Source organism: Cupressus sempervirens, chromosome 3, assembly GCF_028749045.1.
Source record: "Cupressus sempervirens isolate cs-2001-9-10 chromosome 3, ASM2874904v1, whole genome shotgun sequence".
Lineage (NCBI taxonomy): Eukaryota > Viridiplantae > Streptophyta > Pinopsida > Cupressales > Cupressaceae > Cupressus > Cupressus sempervirens.
The window spans coordinates 118,743,947-118,766,203 of NC_143120.1; the positions used below are offsets into that span (position 1 = coordinate 118,743,947).

A 22,257-nucleotide genomic window follows, 5' to 3' on the forward strand; every position below is an offset into this window, starting at 1 on the left:
TTTTTACTTAATCAAAAGCAATAAAATTTTGTAAGTATTTGCATTTTTTATACATAAATGTGTTCAATTAAAATTGTATAACTATCCATAACCAATATATTCATGACTATCCACATGTTTTATACATATATAAGTGCAATTAAAATTACCTATCCATCCCATCTTATCAACAAGAGATGCAATGCATCAAAATTCCTACCAATAATTGGAAAAGAAGGAAAATAGAGATTTATAGATAGAAATGAAAGATAAAAAGAGAGAGCTAAAAGAGAATATGACAAGTAAAAGTAGAATGATGGAGAGAGTTGAAGGGAATTAAAAAAATTAATAATTATATTATTTTAAGATATATATAAGTAACAATAGAAATTATATTATATGAATGAACTACTTATTTCTACCAATTCAATTATAAGTTGAAATATTTAATTTTAAAAAATAAATTGTTGATTACTTAATATCTAGTAAGTTTGGAGGGTAGTATTAGTTTAACAATTTGTAAAATGATATTAAAAAATTAGAGCAAGATTGTAAAATAGTAGCTAGTAAAACATAGTGTAAACTTAAAGAAATAGCATTTTACAATTGGCAAAAATAAACATCAACGTAGAACTAATAAATATATTTAAAATAAGAAATATAAAATAGTTAACTCTATATTTGAACTTGGTAAGAAAAAAACTGTGATAAAGTGTTGTGAGGTGAAGATAAAAACATTACTTTTTTGAAAATCTAATGTACTCATCACAAATGTGGAAAAGATAAAGTTATAATTAATGCATAGATTTGTTAAAAAATATTTGCATTTTTGTTGGAAAAAATGAATTTTCTCCTTACCAAGAATAGAATGGTCCAATAGAATGAATGAAAAATGTGATTTATAAAATAATGAAAAATTAGAAAAAGATGTAGATATTTGAAATTTCTTTTAATCTTTTAAATCCTATTAATCGATTGATCAATTTAGTTGAAAAATTAAATTGAATGGAAGAAATAATATCCTCCTTTGGCAAGAACTAATAATATTTCATAACCATCTATGTTTTTAATACATAAATTATGTCCAATTAAAATTACTTAAAAAAACACTCGAAGTCGTAAATCTTGTCGTTATCAAAAACATTTTGTAACACCTATACGCTCAATTCAAATCTTCATCCACAGAAGAAAAGAAACGAATAAAATTCCGCAATGACTGACTTCTTTGATACATAAATCATGCCAAATAAGGTTACGTAAATACTCCTCTCTGTCAAAATATGAAACCACCAAGATCACGTCTGTTCCGTAAATTTTGTCATCGATTACGTCTGCTACATATGATTTGTCATTGATCACGTCTGCTACATATGATTTGTCATTGACTACGTCAAAGTCATAAGTCTGCTACATATGATTTGTCATTGATCACGTCTGCTACATATGATTTGTCATTGATTACGTCAAAGTCAAATATAGTAATAAAACAATACAGTCACTTTTTCCAATTGCTCTTAAAACCGGTCTCCACGTTCGTATAGCAAACTAGTATATATCCAATTCTACGTCTATAAATGTACCCGTACATGGTGCTTTCAAACACAAATAATTCAATCTCAGCTCGCAGTTCAGTGCTGGTTTCAATTTGTTTTTATTAAAACCAGAAATTTATCTCTTGGTTTAGAATATGGGATTTCTTTTCTGGGCTCTCACCGTGGTTTCAGCTGGTTTAGCAATCATTCTACTGGAAGTTGCTAAGGCCATATGGGTGAAACCGCTGCATTTCAAAAAGTTCTTTGAAGCTCAAGGGATTCAAGGCCCTTCTTACAAGTTTATCTATGGGAATGCTCCTGATATTGTTAAAATGGCCAGTCGGGAGAAATCTAATACAGAGTCGCTGTCAGGACACAACATAGTTCCTCGAGTTCTTCCAGCTTTTCATGAATGGAGCAAAACCTATGGCAAGTGTCTATCTTCTCCATCTGAAAACTTTTAAATGGGGTCGAAAGACTAGTTCAATATTTCTCAGTGAATTTTATATCTATGGATTTAGTCATGGTCGCTGCTCATCATAGAGTGATGCAGTGCACTATGCTGAGTAGTAGCAAGATGGGGAGGGGGATCATGCCACCCAATTGATTAAGTACGTGTATTTATTTGTGATGCAGGGCATGAGTATGTTTATTGGTTTGGGAATAAACCCAGGCTTTATGTTCCTGATCCTCAGCTGGTGAGAGAGATACTGTCTAATAAATTTGGGAACTACAAAAGGGTTCGCCTTAATCCTAAGCCAATAAAAGATCAGGGGCTTGTAGAGTTGGAGGGTGAAAAATGGGTACAGCATAGAAGAATCATTAATCCTTCTTTTCATATGGATGTCTTGAAGGTAAAATCTTGAAATTCCACAATTCTGAGAGCTTGAATAGATACTTCATCCTAGATCTTGTTCCCACCAGAGTTACTTCTGGTAGGGTATTTGGTATTTTCACAACCATTACAACATGCTTTAAGATTTATTTTTATTTTCCCTCACCCCATAGAATCTATGTAATGTTATCTTCAATTACACCAGTGTTCCACATTTATGCTTGTTCTATTTACTAATGAAGCATAATTTTTATTATATATTTTCTGTCAGGGCATGATTCCTCAAATTGCAGAGTGTGGGACCAATATGATTGAAGAATGGAAGAACTTGGTATCTTCAGGTGCCAATGAAATTAATGTTTTGAAAGAGTTTTCTTGTCTTACATCAGATATTATTTCACACACGGCATTTGGAAGCAGTTATGCAGAAGGAAAATACATGTTCCATTTACTTTCCCAGCGAGTGATGCTCATATTTGAAAGATCTCGAAGTATTAAAATTCCAGGTTCCAGGTTAGTAATTTTAGCCTTACAAGTTATTATTGTTAGGACTAGCCTAGACATGTTTTATAGGGATGCTTAAACATGTGAGCATCTTCTTTTGCATTTTTCCATCATGCATAGTTTCTCAAAAAAGTTTCACGCTTGGTTTCTTAAAGTTATGTCTAAAAATTGTTACTCTGTTTACATAAAGTGTTTCAAGTGCTTTCTTCTTTTAAGAATTCACTCTTATTTTGTAAAACTAAAGTACATAAGGAATTGATAGAAATAAGATAGAAGAACCACATATGAGATTGAAGATTTCTGGAACAAATTAGAGGATTTTCACTGATGTACAAATTAAACTCGCAAGGAAAGCAGCCGATAAAGGTTTTTTTTTTCCTTCACTCCACAAAACGTATTCTCATTTACATTCATTTCAATAATATATCAATTTATAAACTAACACAAGCTGTTGAGTAGCTACAATGCACTTACAAATAATCAGCCTTAGTGCCTCCAGGATAGAACTTCAACTGAATAACTTCCGCATCCTGTAATAAGAGCTCTAATTAATAAACATCCAGTAGACATCATATTGCGAAAATCATCCTACAGATTTTTTGTTTTGTTTTGTCTCTGCTTGTGTAAGTATTTTTTCCAATCACAGCAACAACCATAAAGAAGAACCTGCAAGCCAAAGTTCCTATTATTGACAAACCCTGTGTTAGAATGAATTGTAGTAGCAATCCCTACAATAGTGTGCTTCATAAAAGTATCTCATAAATCAGACATATACCAGCCCCCATTTGATTATCTATGCATCCAATGGATAGAATGGTCAGTCTTGCTTTGAGTTAGCAAAATGCATGGTACAATCAGAAAGCACAATCTATCATGTAATGATCATAATTAAGGAGTACCTGATGGTGTACAAGCTTGAGTTAGCACAACTCTGCGATGGGGCTGCCTGGGTTCTAGTTCCTGATGGAAGGAATCAAGCAATCCCAATCATGTGGATAAGGAACCCTATCCACTCCAACCAAGAAGACATAAGCAGATTTAGCTAGTCTATCAATGAGAAAAATTAAAATGCAACGATCTGACACAACAGGCATGCTCGTAAAGAAATTGAGATTCTTTGAGATAGTGTGGTCACCCTCATACTTGGGCATATAGTCAGTGTGCAAGCTGGCAGCTAAAAAGAGGACTGCAGTGCATCCCATACTACACCACGGTTCCATCCTTATTCCATACCAGGCGTAATGGACAGAGCCTCTCAAATTGATTGCTTCCGCCATTAAAAGGGGAATGGTAAGCATACTGTTGATGTCAGTTTTGTACCACTACATAACATATAGCAATCGAACACTTGATATAGAATATCAAATCTTCAATTCCTCTCTTGAAAAGTTAATACTCATGCGGACATAAGCAAAACTCCAATGTTCCTTACACCTGTGGATACTAACTCAGTATATTAATGTGATTTGCTGGTAATCACATAGGCGAGCTTACGTTATTCATTCGAAGATAACTTGGTGGTACTTCGCTTGCTTGACTTGTTCTTTTCTCCTTGATCACTTTCACTTTCAACTACTCCTACCACTAAATGCTTATTGCTCTACTACTACTCCTATGGATGGAGAAATTAGGAAATGGACAGGGATCTAACCAAATGAAAGCTTGCCAACGGCACTACCTCCATTGGTGTGATGATTCTAAGGGATACTCTTAGGATTTTCACATTAACAACTATCTTCAAACTCAACTTGAAGTACAAGCAGAAAGATTATATGCAAGTAGAACTTATGAGTGATTGGACTAGATTACCACACAAGGCTTCCTAACAAGCCGCTAGGATGCTAGTGGCCTAGTATATAAGTCCCTATCAAACATTCACTAACATCACCATACAATTAGCCATCTACTTCTACTCTAGCAACATGAACTGAAATCCTACTTTTAATTTGAGAGATGAGAAAAACCATGCAATACACCAAAATGATCATGTATATCCACCATGCAAGCCACAACAATGAATAGAGAACAATTTTGATAGTACTTTGGTAACAATTCTCCAACATAACTCCCTCACAAATGAGAGCAAAATGGCCTTATATAGAGGCTCCAAATTACAATGAATGGCTAAGATTAAGAGGCAAAATCAAGGGCCAAGATTATATCTTACAAACCCTAATTAGGGTTACCATTTTTCAACCAATTACATGAGGCACCAACTTTGTGGACCAATGAGAAAATTACAATAATTTGTCAACCAATGAGAACAAAGGACACTTGGCATGATTTGATTGCGTGCACATGAAAGTGCCACCTCATTAACCTTATCTTATAAATTTATTCAATCCTTGAGATAAGGTGAAGCCTTGGATGCTTGAGCTTGTCCTTAGAAACTTTCTCATCACCACTCGAACTTGCTTGTACTTGATGTCCTAACCCTGAAAGGATGAGGTCTTCATGCACTTGGGGTAATCTTGCCTTGGTCTCGATGGCTTCCCTGGATGTGAACTTCTTAGCAACTTGAGAGCCTTGCTCTTGGCCACTACCTTGAAATCGAACTTAACCTCCCCCATTATCCTTGCCTTCCTTAACCTTCCTGGTCTTCTCACCTTCCCATTCGAATCCAACCAAGCTAGCTTGCACGAATAGCCAAGGCTTGCCTAGCCTCAAATATTTTCAAATCTCTTCTACTAATCCGCTCTTTCTTGAAATTGTGGGGCTTCTTGAATCTCAATCTTCAATCAAATTCGCCCTTCACCCAATTTCATTCTTCACCAAAGCTTGCATTTCAACCTTTGTCGGCTTGCAATCAAATAGAAGGGCTAGGACCCCATGTGGAATTGCTTCTAGTTTTGCACTGCCCTAAGTTGTAATTCTAGATTTTCACTTATAATTCTAACCCAATCGAATTTGCCCTTTCCATTTGCAATTTCATCAGTCAAGTAATACATCCAATTCTCAAATTGCGTACCTTGTGAGATGCACATGACTCATTTGAGTAGCACAATGAGGTCGCCATACTCTGATTTGAAGTCTGATCGAGTGAACCTTGACGTCTTGGTGACTCCCTTCTTGCCTTCATGTACCCAGTTCTATTTTAGGAGAGTGAAATAGGCATCTTGATTACACTAGTGGAACTTGGCAGCCTAATCCATCATTTGTCTCTCAACTGTATCCTGTTTATTGTACCGATATTGGCATCGGTATTTCGCCTCATTTTTTAGAAGGTGGTTTTGGGCATCATGTCCTCTTTGTCTTTCTTAGTATTTGTTCCTTTAGGATTCTTGCTTGCACTAACATCTACCATCCTAAACACTTATTTCTGCCCCTTCGTTCTAAGTGATATGGACTACCCTTATCGATCTCCAACCTTCTTTCTATCAATAGATTCTAACTTATTTTTGCCTCGCCAAGTCCTATCACTACACTTAACAATCTTCAATCTTTAACCTAGGAGTGGGACTATCGCTTATTTCTATCTCTTCATTACCTTAGGATGGACTACACTTATCTCTCCCAACTTAATTCCTAGGGTGGTCTAGCTTATTTCTACCTCACCAAATGTCCTATCATGGATTCTACACTTATCTCTTCAATCTTCAACTTATAGATGGGATGATGAAGTGGTGGATGATGAATGCAAGAAGAACCAAGAGAAACAAAACTAGAGAAGAACAAGGAGCGAAATCCGCTTAAGGACCACCTTCAACTCTAGAATGAATTGAATTCACCTTTACCAATAGCGGGGTCTTCTTTGAAGTTCGGATCAGACCTGAGAATTTCAAGCCCTTTGCAAATAATGATGCCCTAACTGGAAAAATCAGAATTCTGTCCTCTTGAGATTGCCCATGCACGTGCCAAAAATCAGGTCCTTGATCATGTATTTCTTCATCAACAAAAATCATCCAACCTAGGAAAATCAGACCTCCACAAAGTTCGGCTCCACAAAGTTCGCAGCTCTCTATGAAAGAAAAAAAATCAGACCTCAAACATGAAAATCTGCTCCATGCAAAAATCGCTAAGTCTAATAATATTTTCCCTTTGCAAAGAAAAATCGCCAAAAATGGAAGAAGGCTGCCTCAAAATCGCCAAGGAAAGGAAGAGACCTGCTTGTGGAATGAGAAATGAAGGAATGGGGAAGCCTTCTTATACCCAACTCTACACATTCCTCCTACTTGGCCTACTAGCCCTGGGAGAGAGAAAATTTAATTAGTGCACAATTCTGGTCTAGATTAAATGCCAAGCTAAAAATTAATTTTGCCATAATGAATTTTGCATTTTTAATTGCCGGTTAAGACCAAAATTGCAAAAATAAAATTAATAAAGCCTTGGAGATGTTAAAATTTCCATTTAATAACGTTTTAGTAATTAAAATATCATTTAAAATCAGATTTAGCAAGCTAAAATCGATTTTTTCAATTTTAATTTACCAATTTCTTTAAATATTTTAAAATCTTCAAGGGAAACTTAACCTATTTAATGCCAATTTTTGCAATTTAATCCAAAAATCGATTTTGCAATGCAATTTTAATTTTTTAACAAAAATAAATCATTTCTCTAGAATCTAAAATCGATTATCCAATTTGATTTCACCATCACAAAATTAATTTTTCACCACAAATTAAAATTTTCTGAAACAATTAAATCTAAAAAAATAATTTTGAAAATGCTAAAGATTATATAATTACATCTAGTTTTCAAAATAAAAACCGTCTATATCCAAACTTTTATAAATTTATCCTGCCAAGTATAGCCCAAATTATCGAAAAAATGTTGTCTTTGAAATTTGTTCGGCCTAAAGATAAAATTGCCAGTTTTAGAAAATCAAGCTAAAATCGGGTGAAAAACAAATCTAACCTCCTCCCTTGGCCCGAAGGTGTCCAAGGTGAAATTTTTTCTAAAATCGGAAATTTTTGGAACAACTTAAAAAAATATTTGCTAAGGAAACCGAAAAAATTCCAAAAATCCGCGAAAATTGCCAAGGCTTGCCCGAAAAAAAGGGGTCCCCAAAATTTTTGGGGCGATGGTGTGAAAACCTCACAACACATACCCACAAGATATCATTGGTAGAAAATAAGATTACCACAAAACTATCGAACTAGTTGAGCCAGCCAATCCAAACATATATTGCCTTTATGCCATTGGTGAAGAGTTGGTCCATCCTAGTTTGAGGTAGCTCCTAGCGTTTACCACTTATATGGTAGTAGTGAAAGCCAACAAACCCCTTCATACCATGGGTAGCCCCTAGCATCCATCACCTTCATGCTACTGGTGATAACTGGCTAACCCTTAATAGATCTATAATCTCCTGGCATTTATTACTTACACGGTACTAGTAAAAACCAGATAAACCCTCCTAAATCATACTGAAGATATAATGAAGAGCTCTTGGCATCCATCATCTACACAAGACTAGTGACTGCCAACTAAACCACCTTAATGAAGGTTCAGATTTTCCTGCACCCAGGGCTCATGACTACATCCCAAAATTTGCATGTGAGGAATGTAACAAAATCAGCGACACCTAATAATCATTTAGGCTAATTAGATCAGCCGTGATTAATGACAAGTTCTGGCTGTTATTCTTAGGATGAAGTATTTGAACATTATTTCACACAATCCTGCAACCATGAATTTTAAAAACTGCCCTCCAATTGAACAGCCACCTAATATCCAAGCCCACCTATCACTCTTATAGGAAGTATGTAATCTCTGAATTTATAACTTAATCCTCCAAGTGGGTTACATATAAATCTTTAACTCCTCATAAGCCCAATTTACAAGAGATCAATTGGAGGACTTTCCAAACTCATTCTTGGTAGGAATAATCCCCATAGCTTGAAGGAAGCCTATCCAAGATCACAGTTACCAAATTTATTTTAATTTCAACACTTCTGGAAAGGATGTACACAAAACCAACCCTCATTACTGATGCCATCCTATTTTATGGGAATATTATGTGAGTTTGTTTCCATGTTCTAGCAGGATTTCAGGAGCTAATCCTAATTTTATCATTCAGCCAGTTCTTAATTGTTAGCACTACATATTGCATTTCCACCCCACAATCAAGATTAAGGCTCTATTCATAAGAGAACTATAAACTGACTTATAACAAAGTGGAGAGATAGTTAATTTAGTCGCCAAGGCCATTTACAACTCAGTAAAAAATGAGCCAAGTTATATGATGCTACATAAAAAGAGGCAATTTTATAATATCAAACACTTCCTCAGTTAATCTCCTCTTTTTAAAATGTTGGCAAGCATTTGGGAAGGCTGCAACTTCAGGGAAAAACATCCATAGATTTCAAGAGACTAGGTTTCATGAAACAGTTTGTTGAACAGTTCATTTGCTAAACTATTTTTTCCATTTGCATCGCACCTATCTTACCTTTGTACACTTTTTCTTCACTGCTATATTTTAGCAACTTTTGCATATACCCAATTATGATGAGTAACTTTTACAGTTTATAGCTTTATTGATGAGTTGTGAAGAATTGTTAGTTTTACAGAGATCTTTCAAAACTTCTTCTGCTACAAAGTTAAATTCATATTTGTGTGCTTAATTTTCTAGTAGTGCATGCAAATATCTTTGGCTTACCCTATTTGTTAAGAAGTGTTCTATTTTATTTCATGTACAAAAGACATGGAAATTGTTACAAAAAATGAATCACATTGCTAGTGTTGGATATACTAGAACTGGAAGAGTATATACTGTTGGCGCATCATGATTATGTCAATAAACTACGAATAGAGGCTGATTTCCTCTATTCAACAACCATATAAGGTCTTTTCAAGCTGAAAGTGTAGTGAAATTCTACAAAAACTTTACCAGGGTTTATTAAATAATTGTAAGACCAAGATAACCCAGGAATCCCTTGCTCAATTTGAAAATAGTTAGCAGCCAGATGACACCTTTCCCTTTGACTTGGTTTCTCTAAAGCAAGTAGATTGCATCTTCTTTGTTTGTGTGTGTTTATCTTGGGTATTGATATATATTAGTCTAGGTATAACATTTGTATTGTAAGAATATGTTCCTCTAAATTCTCTTTTAATTTCATTATAATATCAGCCATATGATAGACATGAATAATATGTGTTACTGTTTACCAATTCCTTGTAGCCAATAATCTCAATCATGACATGTATAACCAAACTGAATCTATTTCTCAGAAACTGATATTACTCTGAATCACATGTATGGAAATGGCTTGTACAATGCCAAGCACAAAAGTATTAAAAATTGATTATATCAGTGGCAGATTTACGGGAAAGTTTTTATCAACACACAATAAATGGTTCCTTTAGAGGCGTAATATGCACTAAAAATTCATAAAAAAGGTAAGAGGCATGAAAGCAAATTGATCCTATAATAGTCACACTAGACCATTTGTTCCATACTCAACAAGGGTGTGTAGCTACTCATAGCTTAATAAAAGGCCACTGCTTAATTTTGTAAGGAGCAATTTGTGGAGCTGGTGGCCCTATGGATATTTAATTCTTCTACTTATTTTCAGGCAGTAATCTTAAATTTTATTTTATTTTGGAAACATTAGTTATAATTTTTGCAAGTAGAAATTAGAGAAAAGATTAAAGGCAAATTGTAAAGGAGGGAAAGAAATTTGTGGAGCCACATATCATTTTTTGGCAATATGCAATTGCTCCTTATTTTCAGCGCTCTCCCAAAGCTTATTTTCAATTCCTAGGCAATAGCTTTTCAATTTATCCTTTTCCCATAAATAAAAATTTGCTTGGGGATGCTCCATCTCGTTAAAATTAAGCAAAAAGTGTTGCAAGGCAGCTGCTTGGGGACATGGGATAATTTGTTCCCATCAGTAGAAATAAATGGCACCCCCAAACCTCCAAGTTGTAAAATTGTGTATGTGAAGCTTGTAAATTGCAGTACTCTACTCCTACTCACCTTAGACCTATGGATCACAGTTGTGACTCTAATTTCTTGTCTCCATTTTGGGTCATCCCAGTGAAATTCTTCCCAAAATTCCCCTTTTATCAAGGTCATCTGAAGGAAAAAGCTCCCTAGCACTTGCCATTTCGCTACCCTTGCTAGCATGAAGCATTGAACACCATGCTCCATCAATGGCGTGATAAATGACTCCTCTCCTAGTTCCACACCCTTGTTGGATGGTTGGCCTCTTCTCTAGAATAAGTGTTTAGGGTCTTAAATTTTCCCAATTTTCTAGAATCTAGTTTGGTAAACTCCATGGACTTTATTTTTATTTTCTAGTTTTCTGTCATTTGTTATCTATACACATGTAAAATTACATGTGGAATATTGTAGCAGTGATATAGATTTTCATTCATTATATTCCTACTCATGCAACTTATGCAAGTTTTGATCGTACCTCATAAGCTCACTAGTACCAGATCGTGTCAGTTCCTGGACGTTATATCTCTTCTTACTTCGCTAACTATTTGATCAATTCTTCTGTCAGTATGGCTAATCCATCAACTACAGACTACTTTATTATCAGCAATGACAACACTATAATGATGATCCATATATTCTAATGCCTATAATCACCCCAAACTTCATCATCATTCCAACAATCTCCCCCTTCAGCATTAATGGCAACAACTTAGTGGAAATTTTGATTAAGTGTCAATACATGGGTAAAAATAAAAACTTTCTTCCATGAAATCCCCCTTTTGATGAGCATACAAAATGTTAACTGAAAGTACTCTCCCTGACAAAAACTTTCACTGAATACAGCTATTCCCCCCGTGGCAACAATGACAAAGGTATTCAAAATGTGAAAAAGTTCAAAACTGTTTACCAATATATACTTAGATCCTCTTGAAAACATCTGCAAAATTTCTCTTCAATACTTGAAAGTTGTTTTCCCAAGTCTTCAATAGATTTCCCACTATGACTATCTGACCCCTTAGCAAAAGTGCTAACTCCTCTAATGCATCTACTTGACACATTCGAGTAAATCAAGTACAAACTCAGCTTCCTTCGGTTCGGTCCTTTTTGCAACAGGACCATCTAGGGGATTCAGTTGCTCTGCAACTGTAACAATGTTGCAAGTTGCAACTCTCTTTTCCTGCCCATTGTATGTCTTTAAATTATGATATACTATTCCTAGAGAAACTTCAAAATTGGTAGCTGAATTAGCCACTAGATCAAAACTTGCAACTAACTTCTTCAATTCGTCTTGTGTCTCTGCCTTCCTCTGCTCAAGGCCTTGCATAAACTTTGAAAAATCACATATAGTGGCAAGTAGCTTACCACCATCCTGTAGTACCTCCTTTACTTGATTCACATTTACTGTCAAAGTGACTCTAGCCAATGCAATTGATTGAACCAGTTTAGCTGACCTCTTCTGTACATAGTCCTTTTAGACTTTATAAACATTGCAGCACCCTCTAGACTTTGTTTTTGCTCACTAATTGCACTCACCCATTTCTACAATAGTGTTGCAAATGCATCATAATCAACTTCTGGCATCAAATCTAACAGTACATCCCTAGCTAATAGGATAACTTGAGCCTCTTTCTTCTGTGCTCTTATGATTTGCTTCTTTTCCTTAGATTGCATTCCAGTAGCCATGTTCATTAGCTCACTAGGGCTCAGAGCACTGGCATCTCTTGGCTCTTGAACGGCTGGTATGTCATCATCATCCTCTTCATCAACACTTTTCTGAAGAAAAGTCACTGTCTGCACTACAGTTTCTTGCTCCCTCTCCTTGTATGCAGTACCTTTCATTGCTTGTTCTTGCCTCTCATGTTCTCCTTGCACATGCACATCCTTAGTATGTTCTTGCTCATCCTGATGCTCATCTCCTCTGGTAACGTCTTCTACCAGCACCTACTCTTCCTCACCGGTAGGTGCATTCTTTGTACTATCATTAACCATCACTTGATCAATTCCTATCATCTCAAGTACTTCCATTGGTTCCTTAGGAGCATTAGGGATTTCATCATTGTGACCTTTACAACTCCAATATCCCATCTTTCCTCTATATGTGTAACCTCTGGCTCCCCTTGTTCCAGTTGATTATCAACATCATGCACTTCTTTTTTCGGTTCTTCTAGTCTTAAAAACATTTTCAGTTTGATTATCAATCTTCTCTCTTTGAGCATTTTCTTTCTTCCTCTTGCTAGTGTCTTCATTGGTTGTGATGCTTTCTTGCCTTTGGAAGCACTTCTTTTTTCTGTTCTTGAAGTCCCAAAGACTTCTTCAGTGTAGCTTGTGTCTCGTCTTGGACAAATTGGATCTCACTATTCAATAGTCTTGTCAACCTTTTCTTGGTCTTAAAAGTCAGTCTGGTTTTGCCAAGAATCTCTTGTATTTCTTCCCTAGACAATTCTGGTTGTAATTTAACTAAGACATATTCAATAAGTTCTTTGTCTTTCTTAAGTGCATTTTCCCATCTTTTATTTTTGTATACAATGATGTAGGTATTTGCCCTTGTAGTTCTATCTTAGTTACCGATTCATGAAATGAATCTGATTGGGGCACATGAATCGGATCCGTGGATTCGTGATTTTTTTTTTCCCAATTATGATTCGTGGAGGATTCGTGTGTATATATATATATATATATATATATATATATATATATATGCATTATATATACTAAAAAATGAGAGAAATATACATAATTCTAAAACTAAATCATTTCAAAGGATGAATCTATGATTCTAAATCATTTCATAGTATGAATCTAGGGATCAAATCCATAATGATTATAAGAAAATAATTGAAAAAAAGAACTTAAAAAAAAAAATCAAAATTTTTTTTCAAAATTTTTTTTAAAAAAATCCAGACGAATCCGGATCCCTCTAGGGCACGAATCCGGTAACTAAGAGTTCTATTAGGGCTTTACTTGACTTGTTCATGTTGAATACTACAACATCCTCTATTTGTTTTTGCTCTTCATCATTGAAACTATCATAGTATTTCTTGACTTCAACAAGAATACCACAGTTCTTAACTTTACCAACAATTTTATTTACAGAATGATACTCAGGCTGAGTAGTCTTCACAGTGGGGGCATCGACTACTTAAATTTCTTCCCACTAGCCTTCATTTCCTTTTGGCCTTCATCTAATTCAATACCTACTTCTTCACTCTAATTATCAATCTTCTCTCTTTGAGCTTTTTCTTTCTTCCTCTTGCCAGTAGTCTTCACCCGTTATGATGCTTTCTTGCCTTTGGAAGGCTCAAGCTTATCAGCTTTAGCAACCTTTTCCTTTCTTTTCGTAGCTAACTTCACCAATGGAGTTGATTTCTCCTTCTTTATTGTAGTGCTTCTTGTTTGTCTCCTGATATGAGCTTTCTCATTGAAAATTACACTTCAACTTCATCATCACCTACCATACATGATGTACCTGCCTGTTGTGCCTCAGCCTATTGTGCCTCATATTGTGTCTGGCTTTGTCAATTTTCTTTTTTGTAAACCTTTCTTTATAGCAAATTGCTCCACTTCCTTCCTAATTTTATTCTCAATAACCGGTTGATTTAACCGGCTATAGACTTCCCTATCTTTCTCATGAAATATCCCAAATCTAGGAACATTAGGATATTTGGGCTTGGACAATAAGTCCTTCACATAAGCTATCTATAAACCAGCCTCAACTTCATAGCCCATTGACATAACCCATGAAGTTCTAGTCTCTACAACTTCCATCAAACACATATTTGTATCAACCATTGAAAAAACAATATCTTTGAATTGCTCAACAATAGCAGAAGGGATTCTATCTCTTTGATGCATCTATTTTTGGAAACTCTTGAAGTATCCCTATATTTCACCCGTAAAGTTATTTCCTAGTAATCTAATGCAATTCTTAATATGAACTATTGTCCACACGTCCTTTGACCATGTCATACTACCAACATTGGGAAAGAAATTCTTAAAGTAAAAGAATAGACCCATGAATGCTCGACTAAATTTGAAAGGTTGTTTCTTATCCCTTTAATCTTCTCCATGTTAAGTACAATTGATCTCTCATAGCTTCACAAAGATTAAAATCAACATTCCCTTTCATCATCTTATATGCAATAAGAATGGTCATTGCCAGTATAATAGTCATCCTACTTGAATGAAACACTTTGTAACAAATGATCTTTGAAGCAAATCTCACCTCAGGATCAATGATTGAATTCACTATCATTTCCCTTCTATCCCATCCTCAATTTGGTCAACTGGGTGACCTCATCTTGTTGTGTTATTCTTAACGCTAGCACAATAACAAGTAAGAACATAGATTGCTTCCTTGGTGATCTTATAAGACCAATCCAGCCATATGAATCGATCATGTACGCAGCTCAAAACATATCTCACCTATTCATCCTTAAAATCCTTCGAAAAATACACAATGTTTGTCAAACCTTTATTTGCTAAAATTTTATGTGCCTCCTTCATTACTAGATTGTCATCACATAGATCCTTATATTGATCGAATATTAGTATTGCACCCAAGTTCTCCAATTCGCAATGGATGTAAGCCCTCGCATCCTCATCATGCATGACTCTGTAGGGAAAACTAGATAGCGCACCCACCGGATCAACCTCAGTCCACATCAAGGTGTGTTTCTTGAATTCTGGTTGAGGTCTTTTAGTAACATCAACAACAAGTGTAGCCATGATGAGATTAACAAGACTCAAACTTTGAAATCGATAAATAACTTTGAACTCTCAAAATTAGGGTTCTCATCAAGTAGACTTGAACATGACTTGCAATTCGACACTAGATCACCAACAAATGCTTCTTTTGGTAGATTAGATCACCTTAAATAGGGTTCAACGGATCGATTAGCAACATGGTAACTCAAAGAATTCAAGCGTTGGCATATAGTAATTGATGCCTATCCAATAGGATTCAATGGATCAATTAGTGTTCTACATGTGATTTTCTACAAAATGTCTAGGTGGCAAAAAGGAATAATCAACGATCACCAACATCGTAGTGACTGATTGGGAGTCATCATTGTAGCGTGAATATTAGCAAGATACTACAACCAACTAATTGCAACTCAACGTTTGAGGGCATAGAAATCGGGTTGGTTGACAATGGAATCACTCACATAACAAAGTTGCTAAGTTCGCATTGTTATCACCCATGTACCTGCAGGACCTTTGGAATTTATCATGCACATTCCACCATGAGAAGGATTAGAATCGAGTTAGTCCAAAAAGGGGTAGCACCCATTTAATTAGACATGTCATCAACAAAAAATGAGCCGATTAGGTTATGACATATTCAATTTAGTCAACAATAGTGAAAATTCATCCTAAGAAAAAAATTACTACATATATTAGAACCATAACATTTACTATTAAATGCAATTTGAAACATGTTCTATAGATTTCAAGCAAGAAAAAACCACTATGGATAATGTCCACCACATTGTAATGTCCCTTGTCCCGACTAGTGCGGGAAATAAGGACAATCGGGACAATCCCTTTAAAACTTAAATTTCCATTTATCACTTTCCCAATCACGTTGCTTTTACCTTTGATATGGAGAGTATGTATAAGATGGTTAGGTATGTATGTTTGTATTGATAATGATCAATATTACCCTTACAAACTGCTAGAGTTATATAACTTAATCTGCTTTATACATTGATAATAATTATGCAGGAACTTCTCACAATGTTGTTGTGCGGAGGTGGGATTCTGATTTGCTCCATAATAGAAATCTTGATCTCCTTATAATGTTGACTGGCTTGTGTTACTTAATACATATTACAGCTCTATGATTATCCTGTAATCTCTTTAGTTAAGATTCATCACTCTCCACAAGGAAAATATTTCTCACGGTTTATGCCAATGTAATCATAATGAGCACTTTGATTATTCCCAACTCTATTACGAATACAATCTTAGAAGTTGGGGTCTATTATATGACTACTATTTTATAGTTTTATGATTCTTGTTCTTTCGTAATTTCTAATAAGAGACCAAACTGTTGTCAGTAGCCATATGTTCTCTTTCTTGAACTAGTAGCATTGCTAACTTTTCTAGTTTATACAGAATCATCATGGGTACAATTAGTTGCATGTCTTTAGACAAATTATTTGACTAATCTGACACCAAATCTGTCATGTCCCCTATTTTTCTTTAATAAAAGTTATTAGATATATAATGATAGTAGAAATAAAAATAATTATAATTTTGAATTAATACATTATAATTAAAATATAAACATATTAAATCTATTACTATAATGATATAATATGTCATTAATATAATGAAAATTATTATAATAATATATATAGAGTGATATATTTAAATATAATAATAATTTATATATTATTTTAAAATATAAATATGCATAATGAAATCTTTTTATTAAAATAGAATTGAATAAATGAAGAGTCACAACCCTTTTGCCACGTCCATATATTAGAAGAAATATGGAATGAGCAAAGGGATATACAACGGACGGGGAGGACTTACAGATTCCATATATCTAACTCAGAGTAACGAGAATTGCCATAAAATCGCCTGAATCGGCGATTCGGCGATTAGATTCAGCAATGGCGATTTTTTTGGAGTCGGAAATCGCCATTGCCGATTTCTTCAAGTGAATCGCCTGAATCGCCGATTCAGGCGATTCAGGCAAAAAATCGCATGAATCGCCTAGAAAAATCGGCAGGAATCGCCCGTGGCCAATAAAGTATAGAGTTGTAAAATTTTAAAAAATTGCTTGGTTTTTTTACTTTGTTTTTGACCATTTCTCTTTGTTATAACCCTAAAGGGCCTTCTATTTATTTAACATGAGTAGAAGAGAGGAAAAGTGAGAGAGAATAAGAGAAAAGAAAAGCCATAGGTTTCTAACCGGCAAGAAGAAAGAGCACAAAAGAGATCAGCAATCCATTTGGGGAGGCCATCAATTGCATTGGGAGCATTAGGGAGCCAATCTCAACACTCCTCAACTCATTTGCAAGAGGTAAGTGCTCTTTTTTTTTTTGCATGTTAGTGTATTATGCATTTTTTGTTAAATTTTTATAGTTTTCAAGATTTTTAGTTTAGATCTTGAATGTTCTTTATTTTTACTAAGTTGCAAACTAGGGTTTGTTGTTTTGTAGCTTTTATTAGCTTCAAACTTTGATATTTTACATATAAATTTTTATTGCAGCAGCCTTTGCTTTCATTTTTTGCAAATTCGCAATGGGTAGAAAAGATGAATGTTGGAAATATAACGAAGAGTTTCCTGGAAGAACCAAATATCAAACAAAATGTATTTTTTGTAAAGAAAAAATAACTTCTGGGGGTATTTATAGATTGAAATACCACATTGCTGCTATACCTGGACACGATGTTACAATTTGCACTCACCAAACTCCTGAGGCAAAACGCACTTGTTTAATGGCATTAGAAAAAATTGAAAAAGACAAAGCCAATAGGAAAATGCAACTTGAAGGGTTAAGGGGTATTGGCTCCCATGTTCCCGCATCCGCATCTGCAGCCGCATCCACATCTGCATCTGCATCAGCTTCTGCATCTGTAGGTTGTGTTGGAGAGGGTTCTTCTAGGCCTCCTTTTTATCCTAGTTCTTCTGCTCGTGCTGGTGCTAGTCGGTCACATACTGAGACAGAGTCCCACACCAACCTATTGCAGCCTAGAGTGCGGAAAAACAGAATGGATAGTTACTTTGTGCCCCGCACTACTCCTGGTTCCCAACCCACGCTTGAGGGCATGGGTTTGAACAAGGAAATTCATGATGCTGCCAGAAAGGAGATATGCAAATTTTGGTACTTTTGCAACATTCCATTTATTGCAACCAGGTAATTGATTCTTTTTTCGTTGTTTTCTTTAAAGTTAAAATTAAAAGTAAAAGTAAAACTTTAATTATATTTACTTGTTTTATAATTTGAGTCTTTGACATCTAAATTTTTATTTGTGACAGGGCTCCTTATTGGCAGAACATGATAGACGCGGTTGCTATTTGTGGTCCGGGGTTTAAAGCCCCAACTGAGGCTGAGTTGAGCGGATACCTCTTGGATGAGATGGTAGAGGACATGAGGGCTGAGCCCGAGGAGAACCGAAAGGAGTGGATTGCAAAGGGTTGCACCATCATGACTGATGGTTGGACAGATAGGAGGAATAGAACACTCCTCAATTTTCTTGTATCCTGTGGAGGTAATTGATCATTCTACTTTCCTACATACATAATTGTAAATTTTGATTTGTTGAATGCTAATTTGTTGATGATCCATTTAATTTTAATATTCTAATTCGTTGTTTTGTTACTTGTAGGATATACCATGTTCATCAAATCCATTGATGCTTCCGCACATGTAAAAAATGCCACATACTTATGTGAGGCTATTGAGGAAGTCATAGCAGAGGTGGGAGAACAAAATGTGATCCAGGTGGTGACGGATAATGCAGCAAGTTATGTTGCTGCAGGTAAACTTTTAACTTTTCAAGTTTTGAAAATAAATTTATTTGAATTTTGAAATTTGAATTTCTAATTGACTTAAAATTGTTGTAGGTAAACTTTTGATGGAGAGGCACCCCACCATATTTTGGTCCCCTTGTGCGGCACATTGCATTGACCTCATGTTGGAGGAAATTGGCAAACTTGAGTTTGTCAAGTCATGTGTGGAAAGGGCAAAAAACATATGCAAATTCATTTATAATCATTCATTTGTCCTTAGCACAATGAGGAAGTACACAGAAGGAAAAGAGTTAGCTCGCCCAGGTATCACGAGGTTTGCCTCGAATTTCATCACCTTGCAGTCCTTGTTGACATCAAGGGATGAATTGAGGAGCATGTTTGTTGGGCGGGAGTGGATTTCCTCTTCCTATGCTACGACCACTGTAGGGATAGATGTGGCGGATTGCATATTTGATGAGGATGGTTTTTGGAAACCCGCTAGAGAAATCCTGCAGGTAAATTTATTGCAATTTAACATTTAGTGTTTTACTTTTACTTTAAGTTATATTATTTTATATTTAAGTTTTGACTCAAGTTTTTTGTTTTACTTTATATGTAGGTCACTGAGCCCCTTGTAGCTTTGCTACGAACTGCTGATGGGGAGAAGCCCTCTATGGGCTACATTTATGAGGGCATGGATAGGGCCAAGGAGGCCATCAGAGCCCAATATGCAGGAGTGCAGGAGAGGTATGGCCCTATTTGGGACATCATCGATAGGAGATGGCAGAATCAGCTCCATCGACCCATCCATGCAGCAGCTTACTTTCTGAATCCGGCATATCGTTTCCGTCCTGAGTTCAAGGCGGATGCGGAGGTTCTCACTGGCTTATACACAGTGATTCAGAGGTTGAGGAGCGATGAAGATAGCGCTGCTGCGATTGTTGAGCTAGACCAGTTCAACAATAAAGAGGGGCCACTTTTCTCTAGCAGGATGGCCATAAATGCTCAGACAACACTACAGCCAGGTAAAAATTAAATAATATATTTAATGTTCATGAATCTAGATTCTAATCTTAAAGTTGATTATGTAATTTTAGAGTTAACTTGTAATTTGTAAATGAGACTAATTGTTTCTATTTTCAATTTTTCCCTTATTGCAGATAGATGGTGGCAAATGTTTGGGGCCACAACCCCAAAACTTCAAAAAATTGCCATTCGTATTCTGAGTCAGCCAAGCAGCGCTTCTGGATGTGAGCGCAGTTGGTCCATGTTCGAGCACATCCATTCGAAGAGGAGAAACAGGTTGACAGTGCAGAAGTTGAATGATATTGTCTTTGTTCATTACAACCTCCGTCTTAGGATCAGACAGATTTTGGGCACTGACTCCTCTCCGATCATTCTAGAGGAGATTGATCCAGAATCAGAGTGGCTCACAGAGGTTGTGGATCCAGTCTTCACTGAGGAAGACCGTGTGTGGGTTGACCAGGTGGATATAGAGACTGAGGCAGCTAGAGCACGTTCTTCAGGCATTGGTAGACGCACACGTGCACGCACAGGCACAGGTCCTAGCGACCTTCATGAGCCCATCTTACATGTGGGAGATATGGCTCGGCAGTCCTCTAGGACCTACATTAGACGCCTTGCTACTAGGCAGACTGGATACTCTGAGGCTGAGGCTGAGGCTGCAGCCGAGCTTCAGGATGATGTTGAGGATGATGATGATGACTATGAGTCTGAGGCTTGAGCTGGAGCCTTGTTTTTATATTTTGTTTACAGATATTGATACTGAATCATTGATAGACATATGTTTCAAACTTTCATGGATCTTCATCTTAGATTCTTACATACATTTATGATTTGATGTCTTATGGATCATCTTACATACATTCTATGATTTAAATCATTGTGATCATTTGATTTCTATTTACTTCAGCTAGCCTACAATTTACATTTTAGATAACATAGTTACATATGTGATGGATTTTATGTTCCAAACTTCCATGTTTATGTATGTTAAGTTTTAACTTCTATTTGATGATGTTATAGTGTGTTTAAGTTATATTCAATAAAGGGTGCATGAAATAAGTTTTAAATTGTTAAAATCTTTAAATTTAAAGGGTTTTTTCAAATTTGCCGATTCATCGCCGATTCATTGCCGATTCATTGCCGATTCACGATTCGATTCGGCCTTGCCGATTCCGATCCGATTCCGATTCTTGTTACTTTGATCTAACTACAGTCGGGAGTTCACTGGACGGGCAATAGAGATATATCAGCAATCTGAGATGGGAAACTCAGACACCGATACAAGACGGCTAAGGAACTGTACATGTTTGAGGAATGGTTATATTTGAGCAGATAGAACAACCGAGAAACAGACATACAATTATCCATTTTAAAAACAAATTGATCGCTGTGGGGAGAATCAAATCATCTCTGAGCCAATCTAAGTATATACAAAAATTAAGTGTAGAAATGATAGATAGCTGTCGGGAATTATGAGTAGACAATTGGAAGCTGACCTTAGCATAAGAAAGGACAACAATGAGAGACGGAAGAGCAATAAGGAAGTGGCACACAGCATTTAATGAACAGTCCAGTCAACCGCAAGCAAAGACATCGAGCATTTTAATAGAATGGATTATAATCACAGATGGAAGACTAGTCTGGGAAGATATCGATTTTATTCACAAAATGCAGCGAGGGAGATTATAAGCAAGGACAAACGAAATAAGCAAGGAGGTACTACATCGAACAGGAGATAGAAAGAGAAATGAACAATGATGTTAATAAATCTAATCATTAAGATAGAGTTGAGATATCAGAAAACCTACTACAATATTCTCATGTTGCCAGTAGATAGATCTACATTCCTCCGTATTGAAGCAAGAATCCCGATTATCAGTTATCAGACGTTCACAATGCCCTATTAAACTTCATTACCAGCATTCATAGAAGACAGTGAAATTGTCCACTGTTTACAGTCCTAATGGACTGAATGAGAACAATATCTATTAGGAATCAATAAATAAAAGAATACATGAAACAAGAAAAT

General features: G+C 35.7%; 2 protein-coding genes and 1 long non-coding RNA gene across 5 annotated transcripts in view; 2 read left to right on the plus strand and 1 right to left on the minus strand.

Moving 5' to 3' along the window:
* The first annotated feature begins 1,547 nt into the window (after positions 1-1,547).
* LOC149565059 (cytochrome P450 734A1-like) overlaps positions 1,548-22,257 on the plus strand; it is a 43,843-nt gene continuing 23,133 nt past the window's right edge. Inside the window, exons 1-3 of the mRNA XM_089818613.1 lie at positions 1,548-1,940; positions 2,148-2,365; positions 2,618-2,859. Of these exons, the coding sequence (XP_089674739.1) occupies positions 1,667-1,940; positions 2,148-2,365; positions 2,618-2,859 (734 nt within the window). The 5' untranslated portion in view covers positions 1,548-1,666. The remainder of the gene's footprint in view (positions 1,941-2,147; positions 2,366-2,617; positions 2,860-22,257) is intronic.
* LOC149565060 (uncharacterized) overlaps positions 3,106-22,257 on the minus strand; it is a 41,813-nt gene continuing 22,661 nt past the window's right edge. Inside the window, exon 2 of the long non-coding RNA XR_016361994.1 lies at positions 3,106-3,380. This is a non-coding gene — a long non-coding RNA (uncharacterized LOC149565060). The remainder of the gene's footprint in view (positions 3,381-22,257) is intronic.
* Positions 17,357-21,123, plus strand: LOC149565061 (uncharacterized). Of its 3 annotated transcripts, none has more exons than XM_089818611.1 (7): positions 17,357-17,768; positions 17,958-18,606; positions 18,729-18,961; positions 19,079-19,231; positions 19,317-19,717; positions 19,822-20,227; positions 20,363-21,123. In XM_089818611.1, the coding sequence occupies exons 2-7, from the start codon at positions 17,990-17,992 to the stop codon at positions 20,944-20,946; spliced, it is 2,394 nt and encodes a 797-aa protein (XP_089674737.1). In that variant the 5' UTR covers positions 17,357-17,768; positions 17,958-17,989; the 3' UTR covers positions 20,947-21,123. The 3 variants fall into 3 exon arrangements, with proteins under 3 accessions (XP_089674737.1, XP_089674738.1, XP_089674736.1); XM_089818612.1 differs by having other exon boundaries at positions 17,961-18,606; XM_089818610.1 differs by having other exon boundaries at positions 17,357-18,606.

Excerpts from the sequence above, each read along its gene's own strand:
- LOC149565061 (XM_089818610.1), top strand. The coding sequence starts at position 17,990 with ATGGGTAGAAAAGATGAATGTTGGAAATATAACGAAGAGTTTCCTGGA. Across the intron at positions 18,962-19,078 it reads TTTTCTTGTATCCTGTGGAG|GATATACCATGTTCATCAAA; the intron begins GTAATTGATCAT and ends TGTTACTTGTAG. Across the intron at positions 19,718-19,821 it reads CCGCTAGAGAAATCCTGCAG|GTCACTGAGCCCCTTGTAGC; the intron begins GTAAATTTATTG and ends CTTTATATGTAG.